The 12,209-nt window shown below is 40.0% G+C and overlaps 1 protein-coding gene across 1 annotated transcript in view; it reads left to right on the top strand.

The window, feature by feature from the left end:
- Nucleotides 1-12,209, top strand: part of ubr4 (ubiquitin protein ligase E3 component n-recognin 4) — a 45,380-nt gene that overhangs the window by 15,239 nt on the left and 17,932 nt on the right. Inside the window, exons 26-55 of the mRNA XM_029505622.1 lie at nucleotides 31-149; nucleotides 240-337; nucleotides 484-641; nucleotides 738-944; nucleotides 1,045-1,146; nucleotides 1,228-1,328; nucleotides 1,717-2,104; nucleotides 2,284-2,347; nucleotides 2,491-2,682; nucleotides 2,942-3,012; nucleotides 3,478-3,625; nucleotides 4,383-4,613; nucleotides 4,813-4,983; nucleotides 5,097-5,279; nucleotides 5,571-5,729; nucleotides 5,910-6,062; nucleotides 6,249-6,476; nucleotides 6,668-6,825; nucleotides 6,940-7,114; nucleotides 7,386-7,587; nucleotides 7,933-8,096; nucleotides 8,387-8,603; nucleotides 8,780-8,996; nucleotides 9,817-9,880; nucleotides 9,968-10,102; nucleotides 10,478-10,652; nucleotides 10,787-10,918; nucleotides 11,019-11,140; nucleotides 11,346-11,457; nucleotides 11,702-11,832. Of these exons, the coding sequence (XP_029361482.1) occupies nucleotides 31-149; nucleotides 240-337; nucleotides 484-641; nucleotides 738-944; nucleotides 1,045-1,146; nucleotides 1,228-1,328; nucleotides 1,717-2,104; nucleotides 2,284-2,347; nucleotides 2,491-2,682; nucleotides 2,942-3,012; nucleotides 3,478-3,625; nucleotides 4,383-4,613; nucleotides 4,813-4,983; nucleotides 5,097-5,279; nucleotides 5,571-5,729; nucleotides 5,910-6,062; nucleotides 6,249-6,476; nucleotides 6,668-6,825; nucleotides 6,940-7,114; nucleotides 7,386-7,587; nucleotides 7,933-8,096; nucleotides 8,387-8,603; nucleotides 8,780-8,996; nucleotides 9,817-9,880; nucleotides 9,968-10,102; nucleotides 10,478-10,652; nucleotides 10,787-10,918; nucleotides 11,019-11,140; nucleotides 11,346-11,457; nucleotides 11,702-11,832 (4,777 nt within the window). The remainder of the gene's footprint in view (nucleotides 1-30; nucleotides 150-239; nucleotides 338-483; nucleotides 642-737; nucleotides 945-1,044; nucleotides 1,147-1,227; nucleotides 1,329-1,716; nucleotides 2,105-2,283; nucleotides 2,348-2,490; nucleotides 2,683-2,941; nucleotides 3,013-3,477; nucleotides 3,626-4,382; nucleotides 4,614-4,812; nucleotides 4,984-5,096; nucleotides 5,280-5,570; nucleotides 5,730-5,909; nucleotides 6,063-6,248; nucleotides 6,477-6,667; nucleotides 6,826-6,939; nucleotides 7,115-7,385; nucleotides 7,588-7,932; nucleotides 8,097-8,386; nucleotides 8,604-8,779; nucleotides 8,997-9,816; nucleotides 9,881-9,967; nucleotides 10,103-10,477; nucleotides 10,653-10,786; nucleotides 10,919-11,018; nucleotides 11,141-11,345; nucleotides 11,458-11,701; nucleotides 11,833-12,209) is intronic.

The raw sequence follows: 12,209 nt of genomic DNA, 5'->3' as shown, positions 1-12,209 counted from the left end.
AAATTATTAAACTAAACCTGTTTAAACTAGGTCTTACCTGCTAATGAACATCCCAGAGGAAGGAGAGAACAAGCTGACAGATGCCAAGCTCCAAGGTTATGCTGCAGTTCTGTCTATTGGTTCCACCCGTTGCAAGGCCAACATGCTGGGTATAAGCACAAGTTATTCAAAAATAAAAGTTAAACAGAAGATACACTTTCACAACATTTTAACCTGAACTTGAAAATGAAACTTTGCAGGCCATAGTATCATGCAGAACTTACCATCAGCTGTGCAGACAATATGTGAGACCTGGAACAGCATCCACACCAATGAATTTCCCAACATTGGCTCATGGGTACGTGAGTAAAGTTTAACTCCCCCTTAAAATCCATTAACCATTTTTTTTGTATATTTGAAGGTGATTGCTACCATATAATTTCACTGTGAATATTTATCTTGATATAAAATGAGACTAACCACCTGGTTTGTTTTCTTTCTCAGCGAAATGCATTTGCCAATGACACCATTCCCTCTGAGAGCTACATCAGTGCCATCCAAGCAGCTCACCTTGGCACTTTGAGTTGTCAGTCCTTACCACTGGTCTCTTCGCTTAAACACATCTTACTCTCACTGGTTCGCCTCACCGGCGACCTCATTGTGTAAGTGCCTTTTAAGACTGGAATTATATGCTGTACATTGTATGTGACAAAAAATTGTAATTTCTAATTAATGTCGCACTGTGTTTTTCCGCTAAGCACGGAAGAGCTGAATCCCTCCCAGGTTGTGCGCACTCTGCTGCCCCTCCTCCTGGAGAGCAGCACAGAGAGTGTGGCTGAGATAAGCAGCACCTCACTGGAGCGTATCCTTGGCCCATCAGAGTCAGATGCCTTTCTAGCTCGAATCTATGAGCGTTTGGTGACTGGGTGTTACAACATAATAGCTAATCACTCAGATCCCAACAGGTATATTATGTTAAATCTTTTAGATTACATACTAAAATACCAATTTTTGATGCGTGCACTTCTGTAATTTGTTTGTGGCTTTTCTCTTCCCATTTTCTAGCGGTTTGGATGAGTCTGTCCTTGAGGAATGCCTTCAATACCTTGAGAAACAGCTTGAAAGCAGTCAAGTCCGCAAGGCCATGGAAGAGTTCTTTTCATTCAGGTACATTCTGATAAACTAGGAAGAGTTGCAGAATTATATGCTATACATTTATCTCACGCTTTTTGTGCTTTTCATTTTCAGTGGGGAGCTTGTCCAGATTATGATGGCAACAGACAATGAAAACCTTTCAGCGAAGTTCTGCAACAGAGTACTGAAGTTCTTCACCAAGCTTTTCCAGCTCAGTAAGTCTATTGCTGTCTGATTCATTAATAGTAAAGAAAAGTTATCTATAAACTTGCGTTTTCTTCAAATGTACTAGTTTGTACATGTTGACAAAACCCATATAAAATCAAAATGTTGGTCCAATTGGCCACATTTGTATGCTGAGTGAAAAGTATGCTGTCACAGAGAAGTTATTTTACACATGAGAAGTGATGGAAAGTGCTGGTATGAGGAATGAAGTTTGAAAGTACCTGGATACTTTGTTTGGCATGAAGAGCAGTATTAAGTGGGTGTGCCAGTGTAATTGTATATTATGGAAATTAATAACAACTGTCAGAAACAGCCCCATTTGTTTGAAGTGAAGTGTCTTAGTGAGATTAAATGGTGTGATCATGCTGTCATCCTCAGCGGAGAAGAGCCCAAACCCCAGCCTCTTGTGTCTGTGTGGTTCTCTGGCCCAGCTGGCTTGTGTGGAGCCCTGTCGACTACAGTCATGGCTGACGCGAATGACTGCAACGCCCCCAAAAGATTCAGAACAGCTGGAAATAGTACAGGAAAACCGACAGCTTTTGCAGCTTCTCACCACTCATATTGTGCGCGACAACAGCCAGGTGGGAGAAGGAGTCTGCACTGTCCTCCTCAGCACACTCATTCCTATGGCAACAGACATGCTATCCAATGGGGATGGAACAGGCTTCCCTGAGCTCATGGTCATCATGGCCACACTTGCCAGTGCTGGACAGGGGGCCGGCCATCTGCAGCTGCACAGAGCAGCTATTGACTGGCTGACCAGGTGGTAAGAAATCAGTTTCACAAACATGCAGTGTCCTGAGTTTTAGATTTTTAGTCACCAGAAAATAGCTTGGTGAAACTTGTGCTGTACTGGTTAGTCCTTTGCATTATGTAACCTGTTAACTATGGTCATAGAGCATTTTTAATGAATGTTGTTGTTGTTGTTGTGTATTTCCTCTGCAGCAAAAAGTATTTAACCCAGAAGAATGTTGTCGAAAAAGTGAGCACAAATGTATCCCAAGGAAAGGTATATTTTTAAATGTATAATTTCATTACAACAAATTATGAAACAGCATTTGATTCCAGTAATTGTAATTACACTGAGGAGGAGTTAACATTTAACATTAACAGGTGTAAAGTAACTAATGCATACTTGTTCCATGGTTTCAGCATGCAAGCATGCTGGAATGCTCATGCCACATCATCTCCTATCTGGCTGATGTGATGAATGCCTTACGGCAAAGCAGTGGACAAGGTACTTCAGCACTGCTGATGGAGGGTGAAGAGAAGGTCATGGAAGTGGACTCAGACTGGGTGGAGGAACTTGCAGTAGAAGAAGATGATTCTCAGGCAGAAGACTCTGTGAGATCTCACCCACTTGACATCTTGATATCTATCCTCCTGAATCAGGGCCATATTTTATAAATGTTCAGTATGCAGTGGTAGTTATCATGGTCAAACCTAAGCACTTAATGTTATCTGCATGAAACCTCTTGTATGCTATTCGGGGTCTGTATATCTTGGTTTTCACCAAATTAAGGCTGTGCAGTTCATTTAGATTTTGCTCAGTTTCTAAATGGAATAATCGATCAATCTTGACATGTTTGTCATTGTTTGACAGGATGAAGACTCGCTTTGCAACAAACTCTGCACCTTCACCATTACTCAAAAAGAATTCATGAACCAGCACTGGTAAAGAAAAGTTTATTGTTCCATGTGTTTTCAACTGTAATCCTGAATGAGATCAGGGTTTTTTTCTGTCCTGGACTCTAGAATGCTCCTAAACCAGAGAATGGATTTTTTTCAGTAAAACTGACGACAAACAGTGGACCAAAAAAAAAGGCCTCTTAATTTATAATAGTTAAACATTGGGTAGATAAAATGTAAAGCATAAGTACACAATATGTCTGATATTTTCTTTTGGCTTTGTATTTATTTTTAATACACTTTAACAGATCTACAGTGTCTACTGCACTGAGTCTAAACTCGTGAGATGAAACTTTAAGGGAATTGTGAGGTCAACTCTTAAATTCTGGTTGTTTTTGTTGTATCGCTGCCACATAGATTCACACACAGAGGAGCTTGAGTGTATGCAGGTGAACTCCTTCCCTCAACTGTGATGTACACAGTCATGCCCTCTTCCTTTTCATTCTGCAGGTACCACTGTCATACCTGTAAGATGGTGGATGGGGTAGGTGTGTGCACAGTGTGCGCCAAGGTCTGTCACAAAGACCATGAGATCTCCTATGCCAAATATGGCTCTTTCTTCTGTGACTGCGGTGCCAAAGAGGATGGCAGCTGCCAGGTGAGACCGAATACCTCAGGTCATCATGGGAAGAGAACAACAGCGGTAACTTTGGCTTGCAAGTCATTCCCCCATTGACATCCATCCAGTCATTTCATTTGGTCAGGGTTATAGCTAGCCCACACATGTGGCCAGAAAATGACAGAAATCATGTTAAAAATACTGACAAAATTTTCTGTACTGAAATGGCCAGGTTTCCTAGTTAATCTTAAATGATGGATTTTTGCATGTGATGATGAATAAACCATCAACTACATTTTACCTCCAGTTTACCCTTAGTATGATAAGATGCATGGTAGGCCTTATGCATTCTTTGCATTCTTGCAATGTTCCTCTTAGTCATAAGATTATTTTAGCTTTTAAGAGTTTTGAAAATCTACCTTTTCTTACTATATACATTATGAGTTGAACTATCCTGTAACTGCATAATAGAATATGACGAATATGCTCTTGGTATTTAAAAAATTCTATTTAGGAATCCATTTGATTCCTCCTGTACTAGCAAAGGTCTTATTCAGTCAGTGGTTCTTATTTGCCTATGATTGTAGTTCAGATAAAGTGTGCCCCCATCCAACACAATCGCTCTGACCATCCTTTCTTGTAAAACACTCCACATTATGGAGAAGCTAGTAAAGTAAAAATTAGATCAAGTTATTATAATTGTCTTATTTTCTATATTTTGTATTAAAGTTTCTATGCATTTGTATGTGGGCACTTGCCGTTCTCACTGCTCTCGTTGGTGTTGAATCATCTACAGGCCTTGGTCAAGCGCAGCCCCAGCAGTGGCATGGGCTCCACTCTGAAAGAGTCTTCTGCATTCCAGAGTGAACTGCGAATGCCTGAAAGTGCTATTCGCCACCAGAACGCCTCACCCTCTGACAAGGGCAAGGTCACAATCTGTGATGGCAAATCTGGAGATGAAGACAGACCAAAGAAGAGCAGTGTGTGCAAGAGCATTGAGGGCTGCCAGGAGGAGTTGCTAGCACAAGTGGTGAGAGAATTGAGAAATACTCTGTAATTGCAATGTTGCTATGAAAGCTGTAACTTTTTCTTCCCGAGACACATTTACCTTTTGGGGACAATAAAGTGTATCTCATGTTATTAAAATAAAGGGTTAGGGTTAGTATTTCTTCAACATGCTAAGCTATTGTATGACTCACACTTCTGGCTCTCTTTTTTCATGATAGATGGGATCATCCACTGCTGCAGCCATACTGGAGATGCTCATGTTTCTCATGGAAGCCATCCAGACCAATTTCCAGCAGGCATCAGCAGTAGGAAGCAGCAGTCGGGCTCAGCAAGCCCTGAATGAGCTGCACACTCAGGACAAAAATGTGGAGATGACAGACCAGCTAATGGTATGATGAGCTGAAGTGTTTGTATGGGTTAGGAAATTCATTAATCATTTGTTTGAATATTATCAGGAACGGAAATCACAAGATATCATCATAACTGTCACTCTTTTCCTCAGGTGCCCACACTTGGCTCTCAGGAAGGGGCATTTGAGAATGTAAGGATGAACTACAGTGGCGACCAGGGACAAACTATACGCCAGCTCATCAGTGCACATGTGTTGCGCCGTGTTGCCATGTGTGTCTTATCCTCACCACATGGTCGTCGCCAGCACCTTGCAGTCAGCCATGAAAAAGGAAAGGTAAGGCACACAAACTAGGTAGCTTGAAATTACAGTTGTTTTTGGTTCTCTTAAATGAGCGCGAGAAGTTTTTGATATGGTAGCAAAAAGAGATGCACGTCTGTAATTGCTATATAGTTGAAATCAATATCTAATAATAGTTTTATGCAGAGGTAGTGAGCTACTTGGGTTATGATTGTACATATAAATTATTATTCAATCATTTTTTTGTTTGTTTGTTTGTTTTTAAAACCAGTTTGTTATATTCCATTTTACAATGCACCCTAAAGTATTTTCTCCACATTTGGACAGATAACAGTTCTGCAGCTATCCACGCTCCTGAAGCAAGCTGACTCGAGCAAGAGGAAGCTTACACTGACCCGCCTTGCCTCTGCCCCAGTCCCGTTCACTGTCCTCAGTCTCACAGGAAACCCCTGTAATGAAGACTACCTGGCTGTGTGTGGTCTCAAGGTCTGAAAATCTAAAATTTTTATCTCTAGTCTTATTTTTCTAGTTTCTTTTTTGTACTGAAGAGTTAGAAAACTGTAGGTTTTCCAAAAAAGTTATGAGTTTTGTTTTGTATATTAAAACAAAATAAACAACATTTTCTCTTTTTCTCACTTATCTTTGTTCTTTAATTTTTCTTTCCAGGACTGCCACGTGCTAACTTTCAGCAGCACAGGATCTGTTTCAGATCATCTGGTATTGCATCCACAACTGGCTACTGGCAACTTTATCATCAAAGCTATCTGGTTACCAGGCTCACAGACAGAACTTGCTATTATCACTGCTGACTTTGTGAAAGTATGTGTCAAGAACATTTTTGTAATCATTTTACCTTTTGTTTAAAATTAGATTTAAACTTTATATGGATTTATGACGCTAGTCACAAGAGCTAAATATGGCTATGATTACACAGCATTTTGCATTTTGAAAAAAAAATATTAGTTACCACTTGCCTTTTATCTATTTGTCTCCCTGATTTAACAGATATATGACTTATCAGTGGATGCCCTGAGTCCCATGCACTACTTCCTGCTGCCAAGTTCCAAGATTCGTGATGCTACATTCCTTTTTAATGAAGAGGGGAAGAACATTATTGTCATCATGTCTTCAGCGGGTTACATGTACACTCAGATCATGGATGAATCCAGCAGTGCCCAACATGGCCCGTTTTATGTCACAAACGTTCTGGACATAAACCACGAAGACTTAAAGGTAAGTAGAATGTAAACTTGGTCCATGGATTCTGTGGTGCTGTAGCAGCAAATCATATTATTTGCCTTAAGATCATACACAACTGACACTATTTTTGAGCTTTGTTTAATTTCAAATATACACACCAACTGAAAACGGAAGTTGCTGAATACCCAGCAATGCTGTGGCACATTACCTCTCTGTGACTCCAGGATAGCAACGGGCAGGTTGCCGGTGGTGGTGTTTCCGTCTATTACTCCCATGTGCTTCAGATGCTTTTCTTCAGCTACAGCCAGGGGAAGTCCTTCGCTGCCACGGTGAGCCGCAGCACCACCGAAGTGCAGAGGCTCTTCCCCATCAACATCAAAGGGTAACCTCCCCCAATACATAGACTTGTGCCTTTCCTTCCACTCTGCAGAATGTGGGATAATGAATGGGTGGCTGTAAGAAATGATTTTCTCCATTCTCCTTTTGTACTCTTTAGCTCTAATGGAGGTAGCAGTAAGATGTCTCCTGCTCTGTGCCAGTGGTCTGAGGTCATGAACCACCCGGGCCTGGTGTGCTGTGTACAGCAGACAACAGGCATACCACTAGTCATCATGGTAAAACCTGATACCTTCCTCATCCAAGAGATTAAAACTCTACCAGCCAAAGCGAAGGTAATGGATATTTACTGTACAAACATGTCACTAGCAGGTCAAATAGAACAGAGAGCATTCACTTTTTTGGGGCGAAAGCCTTTTTACAGTGTATATGCTACATACTATCAAATATATACATTTTAGGAAAATGGTAACTGTGTGTAAATTTATTTAACACTGGACTAATTGAAGTCTGTATGTGTGTTTTCTGAAGAAAAGTGTAAACCACTCAGCAAATTTTATGGTAATTTCCAAGGTTAACATGCAGTTACTGTCTTTTTTTTCCTAGATTCAAGATATGGTTGCTATTCGACATACTGCCAGTAATGAGCAACAGCGCACTACCATGATTCTTCTCTGTGAAGATGGGAGCCTGCGAATCTACATGGCCAATGTGGACAACACCTCTTACTGGCTCCAGCCCTCACTGCAACCGAGCTGTGGAATCAGTATTATGAAGCCAGTCCGCAAGCGCAAAGCAGCTGCTACCAGTCAGTTTCAAGCCAAAAACAATTATTACTAATCACCAGAATAATTAAGAGGAGTAACACAATATTTAACAGAAAAATGTGGCTATCCACAAGACTAATGATTAATTATTTACCAAAATACCTCGTTAACCACTACTGACATTTGAATGCTAACCTTATTCACAACTCAGCTCTACAATATTCTACTCTGATGAACTGGCTTCTCTTATTTGTGAGGTGAAATTGTTATTAGAATTCACAAAAATACATTGAGGGCTTTTTCTTGTGTTTGCAAGAAAATGCTTATTTAGCTAATATAAGTTGTCTTCTTGTTAATGTATATTAATGTAATGATTTTGCCTTCAGCCACTCGGACCTCCAGTCAGGTGACTTTCCCAGTGGACTTCTTTGAACACAACCAGCAGCTGACTGAAGTGGAGTTTGGGGGCAATGACTTGCTGCAGGTCTACAATGGACAGCAAATCAAACACAGGCTTAACTCTACTGGGATGTATGTGGCCAACACAAAGGTGGGTAACATGATTTCTTTCTTAAAGGTGTAATACACTAGTCTGCTGCTTTCTTAGGTAGCTAATTACAGTTCTTTTTCTTTCTTTCTTTTTTTTATTGGCACAACGAATATGCTTATAGTGAGTAATATTATCAGGCTGAAACTACTTTAATAATTGGACAGATTTGATCCTCCGTTTCACAGTGAACACTTTTGGATAAGAGTTGAGGCAATGCTGAACATGTTGAAATTGGATAAGTTATGTAAATACATAAACAGGAGGTCATGAGTCTGGTTTTTTCCTTCAAGCCTGGCGGATTTACTGTTGAAGCGGTAAACAACAACAGTTCAATGGTTATGACGGGCATGCGAGTGCAGGTGGGCACTCAGGCCATTGAGAGAGCTCCTTCCTACGTGGAGGTGTTTGGCCGCACCATGCAAATAAACCTGACAAGGGCCCGCTGGTTTGACTTCCCCTTCACCAGAGAGGAGGCCCTGCAAGCTGACAAGAAGCTGTCTATCTTTAGTAAGTGTGCTATGATAATCCTGTCTATTCACTTATTCTTTGCCATTTCTATAATGTCAGCTTATATGTGTTGTATAACGCTTTGCCATTCCATTTAACTTGTGCACATTGAATTTACTGTAGCATGTCCAAAAACCACATTCTGATGCATATTCATCTTGCTATTGACTTTATAGTTGGAGCATCTGTTGACCCAGCTGGAGTCACCATGCTTGATTCAATCAAGATCTATGGTAAAACCAAGGAGCAGTTTGGGTGGCCTGAAGATCCACCTGAGGACTTTTCCTCTGCCTCGGTTAACAACGTCTGCAGTCCCAACCTCAACCAGGGCAATGGCACCTCTGATGGAGACATAGCCACTCCCACTACCACGAGTGGAACTGTGCTGGAAAGGTATGGACTTCCCATTTTAGGGCTCACAAGGTCAATACTTTTTTTTTTTTCCTTTTTTTTTTTTACACACAATACCTTGTAGTTTCAACACACTCTGAATTGTGTGATCATAGTGTAAACATCTTTTACTTAATAATGGCCCAGTTTGTCACTTTTAAATACCTATCTGTATAATTCTGATTGAATTATTTTATTAACAGTGGGTGTAAAAGACTATTATCCTTCAGTTAGTGCTCTTTCTTGCTGATTATATACTTAACACCTTGACCCAGTATTTCTAAGATGTGAAAGATTTTGTTGGAGTCAAACATGAAATATAAACAATGCAGGTTGTCTACTTTTTCGAGTATGTAGTGCATGGCTATCGTGACATCATCTTTTCTTGCATGCTTATCTTTTGTTCAACTGATTAATTTAATTTCACTTGTTTCTTTATGTGATCCTCACACTTTTATTTGTTCTTTTTCTTTTGCTCCCAAAAATACAATAAAAAGTTGTGAAACTGAGTCCTTATCAACATTGGACCGGTTAGTAACTGCCCTTTCTCTGCTTGTTTGTATGGTTTTGTGCATGTGTGCCAGCTTGTGTGTCCATGCCTGAGACTTTGAAAATACTATGCATCATCCCCATGCTTGCAATGCAAAGAGGATTTTTATTTTTTTTTTTCATACTACATTTATTCTTGCAATGAGCGTTGTTTTGGCATATAGAATAGCACAGATTGCAATAAGTTGAGGTTTCCTTTTTGCTTTTGGTTGTTTGATCAGTTGAAGGCAAAACTTGCCGTTACAATACTGTTGACATTGTTTCTTAATTTCAGGTTAGTGGTCAGCTCACTGGAGGCTTTGGAGAGCTGCTTTGCAGTAGGTTCTTCCAGTGAAAAGGTAAATGGTTAAATATTTTATTCTGTGATTAATTTAAAAATCATAACATCCTTGCCTTGTTGACCGAAGATGGATAACTCTTTCTAGGAGAAGAATAAGGTTGCAGCACTAGAGTTGGCTACTCTACTCCTGTCCATGCCAACCCCTGCAGGTGTGCAGCAGCAGACCAAAGGACTTCTTGCCAGCCTGCACACCAGTCGAAATGCCTACCATAACCACAAGGTAAAAATAAATCACATGGCTTTAACTAACCCACAAATGTGTTGTAGTTTATCCAGCAAAATCATTTGTATTCTCAATCTCAAAATTTGCCTCCAGAAGTAAAAAGTATTTCATATTTTCAGAAATGCATGTGAAAGATGAAATTGATGAACCCGAATTCCTTCTTGAACTTGAAAGATGGATATAAGCCAACATGATTGAGCAATTGATGAATAGTGTGTAGCTAGGGTTATAGAAATCAGTCCTTGTTCATTCATAATCCTATCAGCAGATAATCCTTGAGTTGTATGAATTACACAGCAGTTGTCCTGAAAACAATAAAACAATATCACTTGTGAAAACCTAATGCAATGTTTGCGGCCCTTTTTTCATTAGGACCAGTCCTTGTTGAGTAATGCAGTGCAGTGCCTAAATAGCTGCACTCGTGAGGGGAGGGAGCTTGACCCTGATGTCTTCCAGAGGCTTGTGATCACTGCCCGCTCCATTGCAATCATGAGACCAAACAACTTGGTACATTTCACAGAAACAAAGTCACTACGCCAAGACTCTGGTAAGATCACTGTGACTGAGATTTTTTTCTTTTGTCTAAATGAACCTGATTTATATAATTACACTTTCTGTAATCATGATTTCAATTTGTGTGCCAGTAAGCATAATTTCTATGTTCAACTTATCCAAATCCAGAAATGACAGAAGATGGCCAAAAACATGTGGACGGTGAAAGCTGTAATTTCATCTCACAGCTGATGAATAATTTCTGGAAGCTTCATGCCCTCAAACCAAAGAATGCATTTCTTGCTCCCGCTTGCCTGCCTGGTAAATGAAAACATTTACAGTTTTATATTTATTGCATGTTTAAGATTTGTAGAGTTAGAGTGTCATGAGTGAACATGTTTTCTTCATCTCTCTATTTAAGGCCTAACTCATGTGGAAGCAACAGTAAATGCCTTGGTGGACATCATCCACGCATACTGCACATGTGAGCTGGATTACATCAATGTAGCTTCCAAGATCTACATGCAGATGTTACTGTGCCCTGTAAGTAACAACTTGTCACTAGACTCATAATTCACTAGGAATCATATTTTCAGAATGAGTGTTGACATATATGATCTAACTAATCTGACTATCTTATTAATATAACAGTTACAATATTTACTGTTAAAATTTGAAATGTTACATGATTATTGTAGTTACAGGCAGTATAGGCAGACTATCATCAGGTAATCATTGTGTATTTCAGGACACAGCGGTCAGCTTTGCTTGTAAGCAGGCTTTGATTAGAGTTCTCAGACCAAGAAACAAACGGCGACATGTGACCCTTCCATCTCCCCCACGCTCTAACACGCCCATAGGTAGGTTTGAACAGGCTTTATTCAAAACGTGTGTGTGTGTGTGTGTGTGTGTGTGTGTGTGTGTTTTAACTTTAATAGCAAGAGGCAGTTTTGTTGACATTACAATTTTAATTTCTATAATTTGGCCCTGCACTAGGACTGTTGGAATATGCCATGTCTCCTCTGTTTGATAATATTATAAATGTCAAGTCTCTTATAATCATAATTGCATTCTGTTCTGTAAAATTCCCATTTCTTTTACCAGGAGACAAGGATGATGATGACGATGATGATGCGGATGATAAAATGCAATCATCAGTGCTGACTGGAGGAGAAGAAGGTAGACAGGAGAGTCAGGACCAAAGTGAAGTGGACCATGGTGACTTTGAGATGGTGGTGAGCAAGTCTGTCTGTTGGTTGTAATTCTATTCGTTTGCTTCAAACGAAATGGTATGTCAGATAAAAAGGAGTATGAAAACCTGGTCATTCCAGTTGAACCTGAGAATGTATTTGGTTAGGTTCTTTCCTTCATACAAGAAACCTGGAGTATCAAGACAAAAGAAATGTAAATTAAATACAAGAGATGGTGAAGGTCTACAACTCACTCTCTCAAGCGGAAAGCTCAAAGATCTCCCCTTTTTTGTAATCTGAAGTTGCCCAACCGTCAGGTACCTGTTGCTGTGGCTGTCAGACCTCCAGACACCAAATTTTGATCTAAAAAGCCCTTAATCCTCTTCTACTAGTGCCTCAGCCCTGTGGAGCACTACACCACA

This window comes from Echeneis naucrates, chromosome 7 (genome assembly GCF_900963305.1).
Source record: "Echeneis naucrates chromosome 7, fEcheNa1.1, whole genome shotgun sequence".
NCBI lineage: Eukaryota > Metazoa > Chordata > Actinopteri > Carangiformes > Echeneidae > Echeneis > Echeneis naucrates.
The sequence above is the reverse complement of the archived record's forward strand: the minus strand, read 5'-3'. Positions and strand labels throughout refer to the sequence as shown.